Raw genomic sequence first — 16,967 nt, forward strand, 5'->3', positions numbered from 1 at the left:
TTCGCTCGGCGGCTCCGGACAGCGCTGGTGGTGAGCGGGAGGGTCTGGAGGTCAGAGAGCAGGGAGCGTGGTCTCCGGCAGAGCGCTCTGTTGGACCCCAAACACCCCCGCGACGTTTGCAGCCGAGTTCTCTAAGACGACGTCTCGAGGCGACCTGGGGAAGGTTCAACTCAGTTACACGCCGGGGAGGGCTGTGTGTGTGCGTGTGTGCGTGTGTGTGTGTGTGTGTAGTATCACCCCCAAGCCCCAGGGCCTTTGAGCGCTTTCTTGGGCTCCACGGCGACCCAGACGGCTGGGGAGGCAGCCAGACTCCCCCGAAGGGCGGAGTCCCCAGCAGCCAGCGGCGGGGCCGGGGGCCGGGGTGGGAGTAGGGGGCGGCAGCTGGACCGCCCCGCCAAGGTTCCAGTCCGGCTTTTGCCTCCGACTGCGGGCTCCCTCCCCACCCGCGGTCCCTCGCCCCGCCCCGCCCCGCCCCCCACCTTGGGGCAGGTGAGCGGCGGCCAATGGGCGAGTGCCGGGCAGGTGCCGGCTAACTCGCGCCTCGCTGCGAGGCGGCCGAGGCCCCGTAGGGCAGTGCTGGAAGGACCGAGGGCGGGGGTCGGTCCCGGCGCGACTTGGAAGGGAGGGAGCTGGGCTCAGCCCTCCGGTCAGAGAGGCAGCTCGAGGCACCGCAGCGAACCCGCGCCAGTGCCGGCTCTGGGAGCTGCCCGCTCGGCCGCAGGGGCCGACGCTCCCGGCCGTGCGCGGTGGCCCCACTCCGCGCGCGCTCGCTCGCTCGCTCGCACACCCTTGGCCGCTCGGCGCCCGGCTCGCAGGCGGGGGCCGAGCGCGGGCGGGCGGGCGGGGGAGGTGACGGGTGCGGGTGTGTGTGCATGTGCCTGGCTGGGTGCACACCCCGCACGGCGGCAGCGCCAGGACGCGGAGCGCTCCCCGGAGCCCGGCCGCCTCGCACGGCTCCGGCGCCCGCGACCATGTTCCAGCCCGCGGCCAAGCGCGGCTTTACTATCGAGTCCTTGGTGGCCAAGGACGGTGGCACTGGCGGCGGCACTGGCGGCGGGGGCGCGGGCTCCCATCCCCTGGCGGCAGCCACCTCGGAGGAACCGCTCCGGCCCACGGCGCTCAATTACCCTCACCCCAGCGCGGCCGAGGCGGCCTTCGTGAGCGGCTTCCCCGCCGCAGCTGCCGCGGGTGCTGGCCGCTCGCTCTACGGAGGGCCGGAGCTCGTGTTCCCCGAAGCCATGAACCACCCCGCGCTGACCGTGCACCCGGCACACCAGCTGGGCGCCTCCCCGCTGCAACCCCCGCACTCCTTCTTCGGCGCCCAGCACCGGGACCCTCTCCACTTCTACCCCTGGGTCCTGCGGAACCGCTTCTTCGGCCACCGCTTCCAGGGTGAGTGCCCACGCTGTGCCCGCCGAGGAGGCTGGCCGGCGCCCGTGCCACGGGGACGCGAGGGAGGCTCGGGGGCGCGCGGGGGCTGTTCAGAAGTTGTTGCGGAGAAGGTAGCAGGTCCGCCGAGGTCGATTCCCAAACCGGGAAAAAGCCCCGCCGGATCCGCCCGCGCGCTCCTCTGCCTCATTGGTCCCAGGCGGAGAGCCAGGTGGCGACCTCCAGGCTTTCCCACGAAAGAGGCCAGTCTGGACGCCAAGCCCAGGCGCATCCTTCGAGCCTCTTCGGGCCCTCCCGCGGCCTGCCTGCCTCTCTCTAGCTAATGAACCAGTCCCAACCCCGAGAGCGCAGCTCCCGCCGCCTTCCTTCGGCGCTGGCCTGAGCCGGGACCGTACTCCGCTCGCTCGGCCGACACCAAGGCGCACGGCTCAGACCTCGCTGGCGCGTCGGGGCAGGGGAAAGTCCACCCGCGCGCCCGGGCTCTGTGAGATGCGGGGGCAGCGGGGAGGGCACCCTGGAGAGTTAATGTTCAGTGTGAGGTGTCGCGCTGGCTCGGGATGTTTCTCAGCAACCCTGGCCCGACTTCTCCAAGTCACACGTGCCTCTGAGGCCCGGGGTGGGCAAGGTTTGCTGTGAGCAAACTGGCTTCCGCACCGCCTGCTCGGCTGCCGGGGACCGACCCGAGTCCTCCAGAGCAGGGGGAGGGGGCCCCAGGGCTTGCTTTTAAAGTCGTAGCCAGCCCTAGTCCCCAGGTCTGTACCCGGCCGCCGCTGGCTGACTAATTAAGATCCCCCACTGGCCTAACCCACACACACACACCCCAATTATCTGACTTTCGCAAAGAAAAGACAGTTGGATTTGTTGGAGTTCGTTTTCTTCCTTGAATTTGTTGGAGTTTGTTTTTCTTTCTTTCTTTCTCAAGACTGGCCTTGATCTGTGCAGTAATTGCTTCGGTTCCCAGTTTTATTTTGTCAGTGTAGACGGGACCCCAGCCCTGTGATTCCTCACCACTCAGAACTGGCTAACCCTGTTTTTCTGTGAAACCACTGAAAAAGGGACAAGGTTGGGCTTCGGCTCTCACAGCCGATCTGAGCAAGCCAGGTCCACACCGCCAAAGTTAATTAGATGGGGGGTACAATTACTTACATAATCAAAGAAAAATGATCTATTGCATCTTTGGCTGTAGCTGCTTGACTGTTTTACAGAAGTCCTCTGCCTGTCCTGACTTATCAGACGATTTTCTCGGTCCCACCTTGTCAGTAGATAGTTGCCCAGCGGATCCCACCAAAGCCAAGACTACAATAACTTGAATGAACAAGAATTTTTGTGAGCAAAGTCTTCTCTCGAATATTGAGATTTGCCCAAATCCGAATTAAAGCAAAAACAATCACAAATCCTAACGCCTCAGTCACTTTAGGCAAAAGTTCCTGTCACTTACAAATCATTGTTTGCCAATAAAATGCGATTTGGTTCAGAATTCTGCTAACTGCCCGGATACCGCGGCAGCTTCAGCCACAGCCTAGGTCTTGCAGCCTGGAGCCCACTGGCGCACTTGTAGTCTCCGCGCGGTGTGTGAGTCCCGCGGGCCGGCGGGTAGGGAACCACTGGGGCAACAGAGGCGCGAAGGGCAAGCCTCAGCCCTGTGGCTTCCAGCAGCTACTCTGGTCCGGAGGTGGCCTCCCGGGCAGCGCCCTGGGCCTCGGATCCCGAACCCGTGCCTTTCTTCGTGCGGCGCCGCCTGTCGCGCCTCCAGCCTCCCCTGCGCGGGCTCGCGGCTCTAGGGCTGGGAGCGCCAGGCAAGGGGTCCAGCTCTGGCTCAGAGCATCCCCAGCTAGGCGAGGCCGGACCCATTCTCCGCAAAAACCCTCTAAGAAACTGCTGCTGCTCCGCGAGCCACCAGTTCCAACGAGTACGCGGTGGAGTTGCACAAACGGTTGGATTTCTTCTCAAGAACACTGCGTCTGGTGTAGCCGCATTTTTGAACTCGGAAACCTGTCGGGAACTGGAGGATGTTTTCGGTGTCTCCGCCGTGGTTGGGACCCACCGTCACCACGGCAGACGGATCCGCTCCCGGGCGGCTGTGCACCCTTGGTCCCCACCCGACCTCAACGCTGGGAACCGAGACGTCCCGGGCCCTCCGGCGCCGTGTTTTCTAGAGAACCGGGTCTCTGCGATGCTCATTTCAGCCCGGTTTTAATGCAAGAAACGAAACCCTACAGGAACGAAAAGGAACATGTCTGAGTTCTGTGCGCCGCGCTCGCGGGCAGTGCAGTCCGGAGCGCGGGGAAGCGGCTTCTCGGATATGCCAGGCTCGGGAGGAGGAACAGCGACTGTGGAACGGCAAGCCTCCGAAGTCCCGGGCTGCTCGCTAGGCCTGCATTTCGGTGCAGTTTCCTGGAGCTCGGGAACTTTCCTGGCAGGGGAGCAGCGTTGGGTGGGGGCTGTGGGAGACCAGCCCTCCTGACCTGTGCTGGCAAATGGGCGGGTGCTTCAAAGGGGGCTTTTGTTCCTGCAGGAGGAAAGGGAATGGTTATCTCAGCTGCTTGGGCTGCCTCTCCTGGTCCTAGCCCCAGCGCCCTCCGCCCCACCATCCAGCCTCAAGCTCCAGGCCAGCTCTTCTCCAGCAGGGACTGCAGCTCAAGCCCTGAGCGCTTTGGATCCCCGTTCCCACCTCAGGCCATCCCGCAGAGAGAAAAGTGGGATGGGAGTCAGTTCCTAGTTCCAGGGAAGGCTGTGCCAGTTCCCTTCCACTTTTCCACCTGTGCTTGGCAAGTGCTGTATTCAAACAGGCTGCACCCCAGGCCTAAGCTTACTGTACCCTGTGCTCCTGTTCAAGGACACTGAAGTCGTGATAGGAAGGGAGGGACCACGTCCCACAGATCACAGGGAGAGGGGCCCAGGTGCCTAGGCCCCCCCCCCCCATGCTCCACTCTTGTCCTTCTGACACCTAGCAACTGATCACTGCCTCAGGATGCTTAGTTTTGTACTAAACAATCCTTTTTCCTACAGAGAAAGCTCTGCTTTTTTTTTTTTTGAGTGAAATAGCCACTCATCATGTATCAGCATCTTGAATAATTGTCCATCCTCCTGCTGCAGCTTCGTGCCTGAGTTAGCAGGAACCCTGTTTCTGCAGGTGCATGTGGACACAGAGTGTGGGACAGGATATTTACAGTGAACTGGGGCCAGCTTCAGTGGGGTAGAACCCAAGCAACCTGGCTGTCCCCTAAACCCTCCAGACGGGAGGCAAAGGGACTTCTATCTTCCAGTCAGCCTGAATTTTTAAAGACAAACACAGAGCACTCCACTACACAGGTGACACATGCCCAGGGGAGATGCTGGGCTGTGCTAGGCGCTCTCCCTCCCTCGATGGTTCATTTGTCCAGAGGACACCGCTGTTGGGACTTCACCAGGGCTCAGAAAAATGGTGATTTTTGAGGCAATCCATTGTAACACCCACAGGAAGCGTCTGCTCCCCACTCAGCTCCAGCGCCTTCCCCTGGCCTGTCACACGGGTCCCCACCCCAGATACGTTCATCCCCCTCATTGGGCTTTTTCTGCCTCTTACCTCTCTCTGCCAGGCCACTTTCCCTCATTCTCTGTGCTCTCCACCACCCCAAGTTAAACTTGTGAGGCCCAGGTGTCCCTCGTCCAGCACCCGTGACTCAGTGCCCTCCCCTTTGCTAGCAGCATAGGTCCAACCACGTGAAATGGATAAGGTTCTTTGAGGGCAGTGACATTGGCTGACCCCCCCCCCCCTTCCTCCCACAGAGGCTGTAGGCCTTTCAGTATGGGCAACCCTGTTCCACAGAAAACCCCAGCGATGCAATCAGCCTGCCCAGGGGTCTTGGAGAAGGCCAAGGTTAGTCAGTTCCCACCAGCAGAGGAGCAGGTACCTGGGGAGTTTTTACAACAGTTTCTCAATCAGGTGCCTCTGCTTCACTTACATTGAAGTTTCCAGGGATGGGAGATGGCACCTGAATTATCCAGATAATTGTCTTCAGAGCAAAACAACAGGTCAAATTGAGTCAAGCCATTGGCCATCGTGTAATGAATGAACTGGATCAATCTCATCAGTGGACACATTCCACCAGGGCTGTGTGTTGGGGGGGGGGGGGTCAGGGACTATGAGAGACGCCCTAGGTGGTGTTGTCTGGGCTTGTTTGAGTCTGTGAGCCTGCGCCACTGGGCTAGAGATGGCGAGAGGGCCTCTTGAGGGGTTTGCGAGGACAGTGGCTTGGCTTTTGTCGCTCCTAACCCCTAGCCCCAGCACTATCCAGTCCAGTGTTGGTCCCTTTTCCTGTGCGTGGCAGCTGAGTCCCCAGGATGGCCAGCATTTGTCAAGGGGCCGCGCCACTCTAAAATCCATCACAGAAGATGGGCGAGTAAGAGGGAAGGGGGGCTGCAGCACCTATGTACACAGGCCCTGCAGAAACCAATATACCTGTACCTATCAGAACGATGACATCTACATACTCATGCAGGATTCAGGGGTGAGGCAGGGCCTTTCCGCACCAGATAGCATTAAGTTACCTGGAGCTGGGGGTTACCCTGGAGAGAGGGTGAAGGGGAAGGAGTCCTCTCCCTGGAGGCCTCCAGGAGCTGCCTGCTGAGTTGACCTGGAGGCTCAGGCCGTCAAGCCTGGGCCTGTTGGCAGGTGTTTCCAGCGGGCTGGTAGCAAGAGGGTTTAGCTGCAAGACTAGTTTAAGCAAGTGCAAAGGGAGAGCGCTTGGAGACCCTCTAGCTTCTGAATCTGTGTGTGGTGTGTGTGCACCACAGCCTGACACCCAGTCCTGCCTGTTCTTGCAGGGAGATGCTTGGCCATCTAAGAGCAAATCGTTGGGGCTGGGGGTGGGGGCAGCGCCGCTGGAAAAGGGAGGGAAAGGAGGCAAGAGGCACTTGCCAGCCCTTGGCCTCTGTGGCTGTGTGGGTTTGGGGGCCGGTCGGGGCCTCACGAGGCCCCGGGTCCACTCTGGGTTCCCGAGTGCCCTGCCGCAGAGCAGCGATTCCGCGCGTCCCGAGCCCGGGCAGCCCTCTGAGAACCGAGAGGCTTGGGGAGGGGGAAGGACCTCGGCGGCGCGAGGGAAAGGGGAGAGGTCGGGTGCGGGTGTTAAGGACTGAAGGGGTGGCGGAGCGCTCGGAGGGGCTGGGGGCAGGCTGGGCCGGCACCCCGGCAGCTCATGCGCCCCTGCCCCTTCTCTCTGTCTGCACCCGCGTGTGTTGCCGTCGGCGGCGCGGCCGCAGCGAGCGACGTGCCCCAGGACGGGCTGCTTCTGCACGGCCCCTTCGCGCGCAAGCCCAAGCGGATCCGCACGGCCTTCTCGCCCTCGCAGCTGCTGCGGCTGGAGCGCGCCTTCGAGAAGAACCACTACGTGGTGGGCGCCGAGCGGAAGCAGCTGGCCGGCAGCCTCAGCCTCTCCGAGACGCAGGTAACGCTCAGCCCCGGCTGCGGCCTGCCCTGCGCCCGGCAGGGCACCTGGGGCGCGGGTGGAGGCGGCCGCGGCAGGCGGCGGGCGGGCGGGTGCTGCCGGGTCCCGCGCCCCCTAGCCTGGCCGCGAGTCCTCTTCCGCCTGGTTCCAAAAGCCGCCGCGGCGGCGCTGGCCCACTTCTGTCCTTGGAGCCCCTTCCCTGCGCTGGCGGTTAGGCTGTAGAGGCCGCAGTCGGGACTCCGCCGGAGGCAGAGTAAATAAAAATCCGCACTTGGGAATCGGGCTCCCAAAGACCCCCGAGGGGGCGCCAGGCTACCAGGGGGCAGCACCGCGTCCAAGGGAGCCGGTCCCAGGGCTGGGATTCTGCAGTCCCTCCTTCGCCACGGCCCTGGGGCGCTCCCCGTTCCGCTGAATGAGCGGGCCTTCCCCGCATTGCCTTCGCGGCTGCCCGCCAGGGCGTGCGGCTGGTGGGGAGAACGACCTGGCATCCCGGGCTAGCAGCGTCAGGCTCCGCGTGGCCTCCGAGCCCGCGTGGGCTCCGAGCGTGGCCCTGCTCCCGCGCAGGCGGGCTGCGTGGGCTCCGGAAGCCCCGGTGCGTGCGCGTCGCGGGCCGCAGGGGCCTGACAGTGACGGGGCAGTGGGGCCCTGGGAACCCGGGCACCGCGTTCAGTGGCCGTGAAGGCCGGGGAGGAAAAAGCACCTTCGCTGACGGGAGGGATTCGAGCTGGATGAAATGGCAGTTATCGTGGAGTATTTTTGTAGCTGATCATTTAAGTGAAAAAAAAAATTTTTTTTTTAAAGAATTAGATGGGAGCGAAGAGGAAGGCAGGGTTGGGTTCACGGTGAGGAACGGGCTGCCGTTCACAAATCACAAATGCTGCCCGCCAGCACCGCCTGGGCGCTGGGGCCTCCCGGGCCAGGGCGTGGGGCAGGCGGAGCGGCCTCGGCCGGGTTGCTGCCCGGGAGGACTGGGCCTTCCCCGCCTCCGCCAGCTCCTCTCTCCGAGGGGAGAGGTGAGCTGGCGGTCCCGTGGGCATCCTCCTGCAGTCCTCATCTCGCCCCTACCACCAGACGGCTAGAGTAGCCTGGCTCTGGCCGGGGGAGCGGCCTGGGGCCTCCCGTGGGCAGCTAGGATAGGAAGGGGCTTCGCGGGAGGGTCTAGACCCCAGCTCCCCGCGCCGCCGGCCCCGCCTCTGGTGCTGTGGTCCGGTTTTGGTCGATCGTGTCTGTCCCACTTAACCCCCAGCTCATGGCGCCCAGTTCTGCCGCAGGAGCTGGGCTGTTGTAACTGCAGAAGAAAAGCACACAGCACACAAGAGAGTTAATTTTAAAAAACGTTGAAAGAAAACCGTGTTAAAATTAAGCTAATAAAATAACACCCTCATCTCCTTCCTGGCAAGCAGTGTTTTAACATTATTGTTTGAGACGAGGTGTCAACTTAAGAGTGGTGTTTATAATTAACTTCGTTTAAAAAGTAATATTTATTAAATTTTAATTACAGAAGTGAAAGAAAACAGAATGGTTTGTAATCCCACCACCTACAGATGAGTTCTTGTTGAAATAATGTCATTGTTTTTAAACTTTCAGTTTTTTATCTCAGTGAGAGCATTGTTAATGAACTTTCTTTCAAACTGAATCTAACCATCAATATTGGCTGCCACCAGTGCCAGTTAGTAAATCAAGCGATTGGGTTTTTTCCCCTTTTTTATGAGATGCTTCAAGCACAGATTTAAATAATGCACTCAGTCCAGCTTCGCTAACCATGAAAACTTGGGGCTGATCTTGCTCCATCTCTAAATGAGCTGCGTTTGCATGTGCAGCATTACAAAAAATAGAGAACTATGGGAGGTGTGAGCCCGGGGGTGCACCTTGCAGCCGCTCTCTTCCCAGAAGAACACTCTGAGGTGAAGAGCTGGCCTGATTTCAGGCCGCTGCCCCGCTGCCCACTGCCTGTGTGACCCTGGGCAGGCTACTCTGCCTTCCTCATCCAGGATTAGGTTGTTTAGGGATTGCGTACCTTATGTAAACTTACATATTAATTCCCCTCCCCAGGCCCCTTCACTTCCTTTTGCTTAAAGTAACAGGTAGTTAGTGTACAGGAAGGCCCAAACCTGAGTGTCTCCTCGGCTCCATGTTCCCTCTGCCACATCCGGTCTCCATCACCAGAGCCGTCTCCTGTGGCCCTTGCGACTTGTTTGAATCTATTAGTTAACCAGTGACCTCCATCTACCTCTTGGCATTCGCCATAGGAGCTTACCTGTCCTTTCCAGCCATCAGCTGTCTGTTAAGCGTCGGTTCCCTCCACCAGCCCCCTGCCATGCGTCTCTCCTGCCAGTGTCTGTACTTACTTCTCAGAGCTCTCTAATCTGGCCTCCACACATAGCTGCTTTAGATCTGGCCCTCTACTTCCTCTGCTTTCCTTAAACCATTCCCCCAGACTGGTTAATTTATATTTCCTGTTTGCTACATGTTTTTCTTCCTCACAGGAACTCCCATCCACCCATCTGTTGATCACCTGTTTGTCATCTGTTTCATATTGTGCATGTCCACTATCTATCTTGAACTTGCATCTCTGTAGAGCTATCTAGCACCAGCCATGGTGTTTCGTGTCTGCTCATGGTCATCTATCATCTCACTGGCTCGGGCTCTGTCTTCTCTCCAGGGCCTCATTACTGTACCTTGTGACACTGGACCAAGTCAGCTGCAGGATTTCTCTGCAGCCCTGACTCTCTCAGGCCCACCTACAGCCTCCTTCTCTGTTTCTGAATAACCTCTCCTCTGTGTTCTCAGCACGCACCGTGTGCCCCCCACCGATCACCGTGTGTGGTCAAACTTTGCTGTCATTGTGCAAACAGTTTGCAAGGTCTAAACGCCAGCTGCATTCATCTTGCAAGGTGACCTTCAAATACAGATCCACAGGCTTCCTCAGGAGACTCCCTTGATGGGGCCCAGGAAGAAGTTCTAAAAGAGCTCTCTGGGTGATTCTGATGAATGGACCTGAGCATCTTGGCTGGGAGAAGCAGAGACCAAGCCTGTCTGTCTCCTGCAGGGCCCAGCTCAATGCCCAGCAGGAATAGATGCTCAATAAACAGGTACCCAGTGAGTGAGCATGACTCTTGATTCTACACACATTCTGAATGCTTTCTCTGTCATTCCCCTTGCTGTCTGCTGTCACTGTCCCCTTCCTGTCCCCCTCATTCTATCTGTCCTTGCACGTTCACAGCTAGTTTATTTTAATGATGCAGACACTGTTTTGTGGATGAAAACTCCTGGGAAGGTTAAGCAGATCCATGTGTGGTTGAGTTCTTAATCCGAAGCTCCAGGAGTGCTGGGAGGTGGGAAGCCGGGGATGGGGCTTATGTTTAGTGTGCAGCGGGGGATGTGTGCTGGGATAACCATTGGGTCAATCCGGGAAGTGGAGAGGAGGGCCCTGGCAAGGGCCAGTCTTCCCTCCTGGTTCTGATTAGTTGTTACTCACAGCTGTGGTGCAGCCCTGGCGTCTGATCAGGAAGACAGCCACTCAACATTCAGTGCTGAGGGCTGGTTGGGGAGACCCAGGCCTGGGTCAGATCGGAGCCCTCAGTGCAGTGTGTGTGTGTGTTTATATGTGTAACTGTGTGTGCCCACACTGCGGGGCAGGCATAGGCTTAGTGTGATGGATGCCCAAAGCTCAGGTGGTGTCAGAGGTCCACATCAGGTGCCTGAGGCAGTCCCAGGCCCTGGAGTGCACAAAGCTTGTGTGCATCTGTGTGTATGTGTATGGGGGTCCTTTGGCTTCAAGGGGAGTGAGAGGAAGCATTTGGTTGCTTCAGGCTAATCTGCACAGATCAGCAAGCTTTTCTTGATTGCCTGACTGTGAATTCAGCTGAGCTGGGGGGTGGGGGGGTGGGGAGGGAATGGTGCAGAAATGTGGCCATTGATTGGCCTTGGAGTTTCCTCATTTAGTGGTGGAGACCTAATGCTCAACATGCACACTTGTGGGACGTGCACAAGAGAAGTGATGGAGCCCCCTTGCAGGGACAGACCTTGAAGGCTTGGAGGGATGGATAGGATTCTAGGTTGGAGATCAGGAAGGCAAGGACTTTTTTTAAAGATTTTTTATTTGTTTGTTTGATAGGTAGAGTTACAAAGAGAGGGAGAGACAGAGAGAAAAGTCTTCCATCCACTGGTCCACTCCTTAAATGGCTGTAACAGCCAGAGCTGGGCCAATCTGAAGCCAGGAGCCAGGAGCTTCTACAGGTCTCCCATATGGGTGCAGGGGCCCAAGCACTTGGGCCATCATCTGCTGCTTTCCCAGGTGCATTAGCAGGGAGCTGGATCGGAAGTGGAGCAGCCAGGACTCAAACTGGTGCCCATATGGGATACCGGTGCCACAGGCAGCAGCTTTACCCACTATGCCACAGTGTCAGCCCCAACAAGACCTTGATAGGGATATCTGGACTCTAGAACAGGTCAGACACTCACCTGAAATATGCTAGGACCTGAGCCACAGATGCTTCCATTTGTGATGAGCTAAGGTAGCCAGAGAAAGGTGAAAAACAGGATCTAGATCTCCTTCTTCCAAAACACCATATTATTTAAAAATAAAATTTGATTAGCTCTGAAATATTGGCTGGGGCTGTGGTTTGCTTGTTAGTTCATTTGTCCATTCAGTTATGTAATAACACAAGCATGCCTCCATTCATTAGTTGCATACATTCATCTGTGCCCTAGTAAATCCACCTATTCACTCATCCACAGAAGTTGCACCTTCCTTTTAAAACAAGTTTTATTTATTTTTATTTATTTGAAAGGCAGGCAGAGATCCTCCATCTGCTGGGCTGCTCCCCAAATGCTTGCCACACTGAGAGATGGTCCAGGCCAAAGCCAGGAGCCAGTAATTCAATCCACATCTCCCGTGTGGCTGGCAGGGACCCAACTGCTTGAGACATCACCTGCTGCCTCCCAGGGAGCGCCGTAGCAGTGGCTGGAATCAGAAGCAGACTGAGGACTTGAACCAGGCACTCTGATATGGGATCCAGGTGTCCCAAGCCACATCTTCACCACGGCACCACACGTCTGCCCTCAGCTTCACCTCCTTCATCCTGCCTGACTCAAGCCCACCCTTGCTTACTCCCAACAGTAGGTCTCCCTCCCCCAATTGCCCCCACAAGTGGAGGAGAATTAAGAACTGACCCTCTTGCAAAACATGTCCAATAAACTAAGCCAAAAAAAAAAAAATCCCATCTTTCTAACACTTAGCACTCTCCAACTGCTTTTCTTATCAGACCTCGGTTCCTCTTCTATCGATTTTATCCTGTTTTTAGGTCTAGCCAAGGCATCTCTTACCTAGGGCTAGGTCACCTCACCTCTGCCCAGCTGAATGACCATCCAAGGAACAGGTCCTCTGGGCTGGGCACTGGGTCGCCAAACCCGAGTACCACACCACGTTGGTTCTCCAGATTCCCATAGTCTGGTGAGGAGACACAGGTGTGAGCAAATAAATGAGTGCACTCCTGGGGTTGTTGTGATGAAAATGAGATGAAGTACTAGTAGGAAAGCACGGACAGGAGACAGGGCAGCTCCCCCCGGGAACATCCGAGCAGGGTGTTAAGTCTGAGAGCGTATTCCAGGCTGGGTAAACTCAGGCAAGAGTGAGTGCAGAGTCCTGGACGGATCCAGGTTATCAATGAAACAAGAGATGTGGAGGCCAATGCAGTGGCCCTGTGGGTGGGGCCACTGCCTGTGATGCCAGCATCCCATGTGGGCACTGCTCCACTTCCGATCCAGCTCCCCGCTAATGCACCTGGGAAAGCAGCAGATAATGGCCCAAGTACTTGGGCCTCTGCACGTGGGAGACCCAAAGTAAGCTTCTGGGCCCCAGCTTTGACCTGGCCCAGCTCCGGACGTTGCGGCCATTTGGGGAGTGAACCAGGTGATGGAAGACCTCTGTTTCTCCCTGTCTCTCCATGACTCCGTCTTTCAAATAAATAAAATAAATCCTTTTTTTAAAAATAAAAAGAAATAGAGATGCTCAGAGAGGTAGGGTCTTAGGAGACCACAGGAACCTCTCCCCAGACCCAGAGGGGCCCACGTTGGGAAAGGGGGTTCTCCAGCCAAGAAGCCCAGTGTGCCTTCCGGGTTGAGAGGAGTGAGCGGGGGTTGCTCCTGTGCAGCTGCAGGCTGCACCGTGTGGCTGCTTCCTTTCTTGGACCTCTGACTTCTAGGAGGGGGCTCTGGGATGACCCCAGAATTGCCCAGTTGGGTTAGGGAGGTGATGGGGCATCACTCTGACCTCCGAGTACACTCAAACTCCAGTTCCTTGTCTTTATCCAGATACAAGGTCACTGTTGTTATCAGCATCCAAGAAAATTCAGAGAAGTAGAAAAAAGAAAAGTCACCTCGACTTTGGGTATATTTCCTTCCAGTCTTTTTTCCCCTATGCATAGGTTTCATTTTTCCACAGTTGTGATCACACTGTGCGCGCTGGCTTTACCACTAATATCACGCAGCATAAGCGTCCCCCTGCTATTATCTTTGTAAACAGCATCTGGACACAGTCCGAGGCTGTTTCCCGGAAGCTAGCCAGGCTGCCTGGGAGGGGCTCTAGGTCCCTGTTTCTAGAGAGCTGCCGCACTGACCTCGGGATTTTTTTTTTTTTTAAACCAGTTATTTGAAAGAGTAAGAGTTTAGAGACTGGGCCGGCGCCGTGGCTTACTTGGTTAATCCTCCGCCTGCGGCGCCAGCATCCCATATGGGCGCCGGGTTCTAGTCCCGGTTGATTCTCTTCCAGTCCAGCTCTCTACTGTGGCCCAGGAGGGCAGTGGAGGATGGCCCAAGTGCTTGGGCCCCTGCACCCGCATGGGAGACCAGGAGGAAGCACCTGGCTCTTGGCTTCAGATAGGCACAGCACCGGCTGTAGCGGCCATTTGGGGAGTGAACCAATGGAAGGAAGACCTTTCTCTCTGTCTCTGTCTATAACTCTACCTGTCAAAAAAAGAGAGAGAGCGAGAGAGAGACCGACCAAGTGCAGGAGAGAGTTATCTTCCATCAGCTGGTTCACTCCCTAAATGGCCACAATGACCAGGCCAAAGCCAGAAGCCCAGAGCTCCATCCGGGTCTCCCACATGGCTACAGGGGCCCAAGCACTTGGGCCATCTTCCTCTGCTTTCCCAGGCGCATTAGCAGGGAGCTTGATAGGAAGTGGAGCAGCCGGGACTCGAACCAGTGCTCCAGTATGGGGTGTCAGGGTCATAACCTAGAGCACCACAATGCCAGCCCCGATGCCAGTATTCTCATGGAGGAGATCTTGACAGCCACCTTTCACTTGGGGCTGGCCTGAAGTTGCATCATGGAAGTCATCCCTCTCCATGCCTCTGGGCTCGTCCCAAGAGGCTGGTGTGATTGCTGGAGTCTCCTTCCTAAAAGGAAACTTGGAAGGAAGGCTGTGTGGGAGGGAGAAAGGGGCGGAAAGGGGTGCAGTCCCTGGAGCTGCCCACCAGTACCTGGTGACCACCGTCGGCCAGCCCACCTGGGCTTCTCAGCAGTGATGCCCCAGCCCCACTTCCAGCCCTGAGTCACACCCAGGAGGCAGGGCGAGCTCACCCGCCCGCTGGCTGGCACAGTCACAGCAGGCTCGGGGCGGGGACTGGGGGCCAGGCTGGCTGCCAGATGGCTGTGCTGAGAACAGGACCGGCGGGCATGGAGTCCATAAGCCCTGTGCCCACAGCCTCTGCCTCCTCCCCCGTCTACCTAAGGGGACACACAGGCTACAGGTTTGAACCCAACCCTGGAAATGAGGGGGAAAGCCCCTCACCGTCACTGCATCCACCCAGACTGGCACCCCTCTCCCCGGGGACAGCCTCCCTGTCCTCTGCCAGCTGCCCCATCACCACCCGTCTCAAGTCAAGGCGGGGCAGATGGCGCCATGGAAACCCTGGCAAGGGGACTGTGAGGGAGAGCCCTGGCGTGTGTGGGCTCCGTGGAAGGGGTGGGGGGGCACACCTGGGCACGAGACCCAGGGCCTGGAGGCCAGGCCAGTTGGGGCCATCCACTGCCTGGTTTTAAGACTGCCACTGTGCTTTCCCCCCATCTCAGGGAGCAGGGCCTGGACTGGGCAGCCGTTCTGAGAACTGCCCTTAGCCCTGCCCGGGGCTCCCTCAGCAGTCACTGGGGCAGCCAGATGGAGGTGCTCGGCCGCCCCGAGCAGCTGCAGTTTTGAATAGAGAGCGGGCATGTCCAGAAACCGTCCAGACTCTCCTCAAATCACCCAGAGCTGCAAGGGTCCTCAGAACATTCCTCCCAAGGATGAGGGTCTTACGCCCCAGAAGGGGTGGGACTTAGCCAGGGTTTAGCGTCCAGGCTTCTCCTGCCTGGCCCGGCTCTGCAAGGCCCATAAAGAACCTTGGTGGGAGGCTGCAGAGGGAGGCTGTCCACAGTCCACAGACGACGAGGCTAGTTGGGGAGTGGGGGTGGCCTTCCCAGCTCGTGCACAGGAGGACGGTGAAGGCTGTGTCCTGGGCGCTGAGCAGCACTGCTAGAGGAGGGGGAAGAGGGGTACAATGAGAGATGGGACAAGTCTGGGGAAGCTTCCTGGAAGAGGTGGGCTTAGAATCATAGAGCTGTCTGCCCATCCCCTTCCTGCTTCCCACATCACAGTCTCAGTTCTCAGTTTGAGCCCCATCCCTCCTCTGCCAGGGCTCTCACTGCCTTGCGCAGGAGGGGGGATGCTCACTGTGTTCCAGCTGCTTCCTGGGGCACCTGCTCCCACACCTGGATGGGTCGCTCAGGTTGGGTGGCAGTTGTGCCTCCTTCCCGGGCCTGTGTGTCTGAGGAGGGTGGGGTCCGGCCGACCGGTGGGTTTCAGAATACCCCAGGGGGTATGAGAAGCTGGCACCCGAGGGACCAGGGCTCCACCCAGCCAGCCCCCTCTCTGGTGTGGGAAATTCCACGTGCAGTTGCTAAGCAAGGGTCCCTGAGGGGCTGGACAGAGAACATGTGAGGTTGCAGCTTCCAGCAGCAGGTCCGGCCCCTGTAGGCCTCTGCTCCCAGCAGCGAGAACAATGCCTCCCGGTAACCCAGCCAAGTCCCTTCTGTCTTGGGGGCTCTCTTGAGCCCCCTGGGCCCATGCAATGGCTCCTCACATCCTCTCTCGCTTACCATTCGTGCCTTCAGCCAGGAGGATGCCATCCTCATGTCTCTTAGAAGCCGAGGGATGGGTCAGACCCTGTGCTCCTTGCCCTGCTGCCTCGCTGTGGCCACAGGTTTGGCAGCTCCACGCCCCCTCCTGACCTCAGAGCGGGACCGGAGAGCTGCCTTCACGTCTGGCTCGTGTGTGCTTTGCCTGCCCCGCGGAATCTGCATCTGGCAAGGCAGCCAGCAGAGAGGGCCCTGGCCCAGGAGCCCCGGCCCTGTGTAGCCTCAGTGTCCCTGAAGACTCCTGGCTCAAGTGCTGAGCACCCCGGGGGCTGCTCAGGAGCTCCAGGGTGTTCTCACTGGTGCCCCTCCCTCCCCGGCCCAGGTGAAGGTGTGGTTCCAGAACCGGAGGACCAAGTACAAACGGCAGAAGCTGGAGGAGGAAGGGCCCGAGTCGGAGCAGAAGAAGAAGGGCTCCCACCACATCAACCGGTGGCGCATCGCCACGAAGCAGGCCAACGGGGAGGACATCGATGTCACCTCCAATGACTAGGGGTCTGCCATGAACCCACGAGGGCAGGGTGCTGCTTGCTGCCGGCCAGGCCCCTGGGGGGCCCAAGCTGGACTCCGGCCACTCCCTGGCCAGGCTGTGGGGAGGCCCCGATCACGGCCCCACAAGGCTTGGCGCCTGGGGCCACCACGGACAGGGGGACAAGAAGTGGGCTGGCTGAGGCCTGGGGCCACCCAGCCTTCTCCGCGGAGAGCCTGCCAGCCTGCCAGCCAGCCTGCCTGCCCGGGTGGGCCACCCTCACCGCAGCTCCCAGCGGCTCTCCGTTCCTCTCGACCTTTTTGTTTCAATGCGCTTCTGTTTTAATTTATTTTCCAGGCCCGCTGTAGTTCCTAGTGATTTCCCTGTGCCTCCCTTCCCTATGGGAATAATAAAAGTCTCTCTCTTATCACCATGGGCATCCACTCCAACCCTAGAGCCTGTGAACCCACAGCAGTGGTTTCCCACTCTGGGGGCCCCCAGGGGGCTGG

At 58.5% G+C, this 16,967-nt stretch overlaps 1 protein-coding gene across 2 annotated transcripts; it reads left to right on the top strand.

The window, feature by feature from the left end:
• The first annotated feature begins 872 nt into the window (after window positions 1-872).
• EMX1 (empty spiracles homeobox 1) lies at window positions 873-16,482 on the top strand. Of its 2 annotated transcripts, none has more exons than XM_062208709.1 (3): window positions 873-1,392; window positions 6,631-6,815; window positions 16,315-16,482. In XM_062208709.1, exons 1-3 carry the CDS (start codon window positions 873-875, stop codon window positions 16,480-16,482), a joined length of 873 nt encoding a protein of 290 aa, XP_062064693.1. The 2 variants fall into 2 exon arrangements, with proteins under 2 accessions (XP_062064693.1, XP_062064694.1); XM_062208710.1 differs by having other exon boundaries at window positions 972-1,396; window positions 6,635-6,815.
• Window positions 16,483-16,967: the final 485 nt, after the last annotated feature.

The sequence above is a fragment of the Lepus europaeus genome, chromosome 13, assembly GCF_033115175.1.
Source record: "Lepus europaeus isolate LE1 chromosome 13, mLepTim1.pri, whole genome shotgun sequence".
In the NCBI taxonomy this organism is placed as follows: domain Eukaryota; kingdom Metazoa; phylum Chordata; class Mammalia; order Lagomorpha; family Leporidae; genus Lepus; species Lepus europaeus.

Bases quoted from the DNA above. Each gene is read 5' to 3' on its own strand.
- EMX1 (XM_062208709.1), top strand. From the start codon at position 873: ATGTGCCTGGCTGGGTGCACACCCCGCACGGCGGCAGCGCCAGGACGC. The intron at 1,393-6,630 runs GTGAGTGCCCAC...GCGCGGCCGCAG, and splicing joins CTTCGGCCACCGCTTCCAGG to CGAGCGACGTGCCCCAGGAC. The intron at 6,816-16,314 runs GTAACGCTCAGC...TCCCCGGCCCAG, and splicing joins TCAGCCTCTCCGAGACGCAG to GTGAAGGTGTGGTTCCAGAA.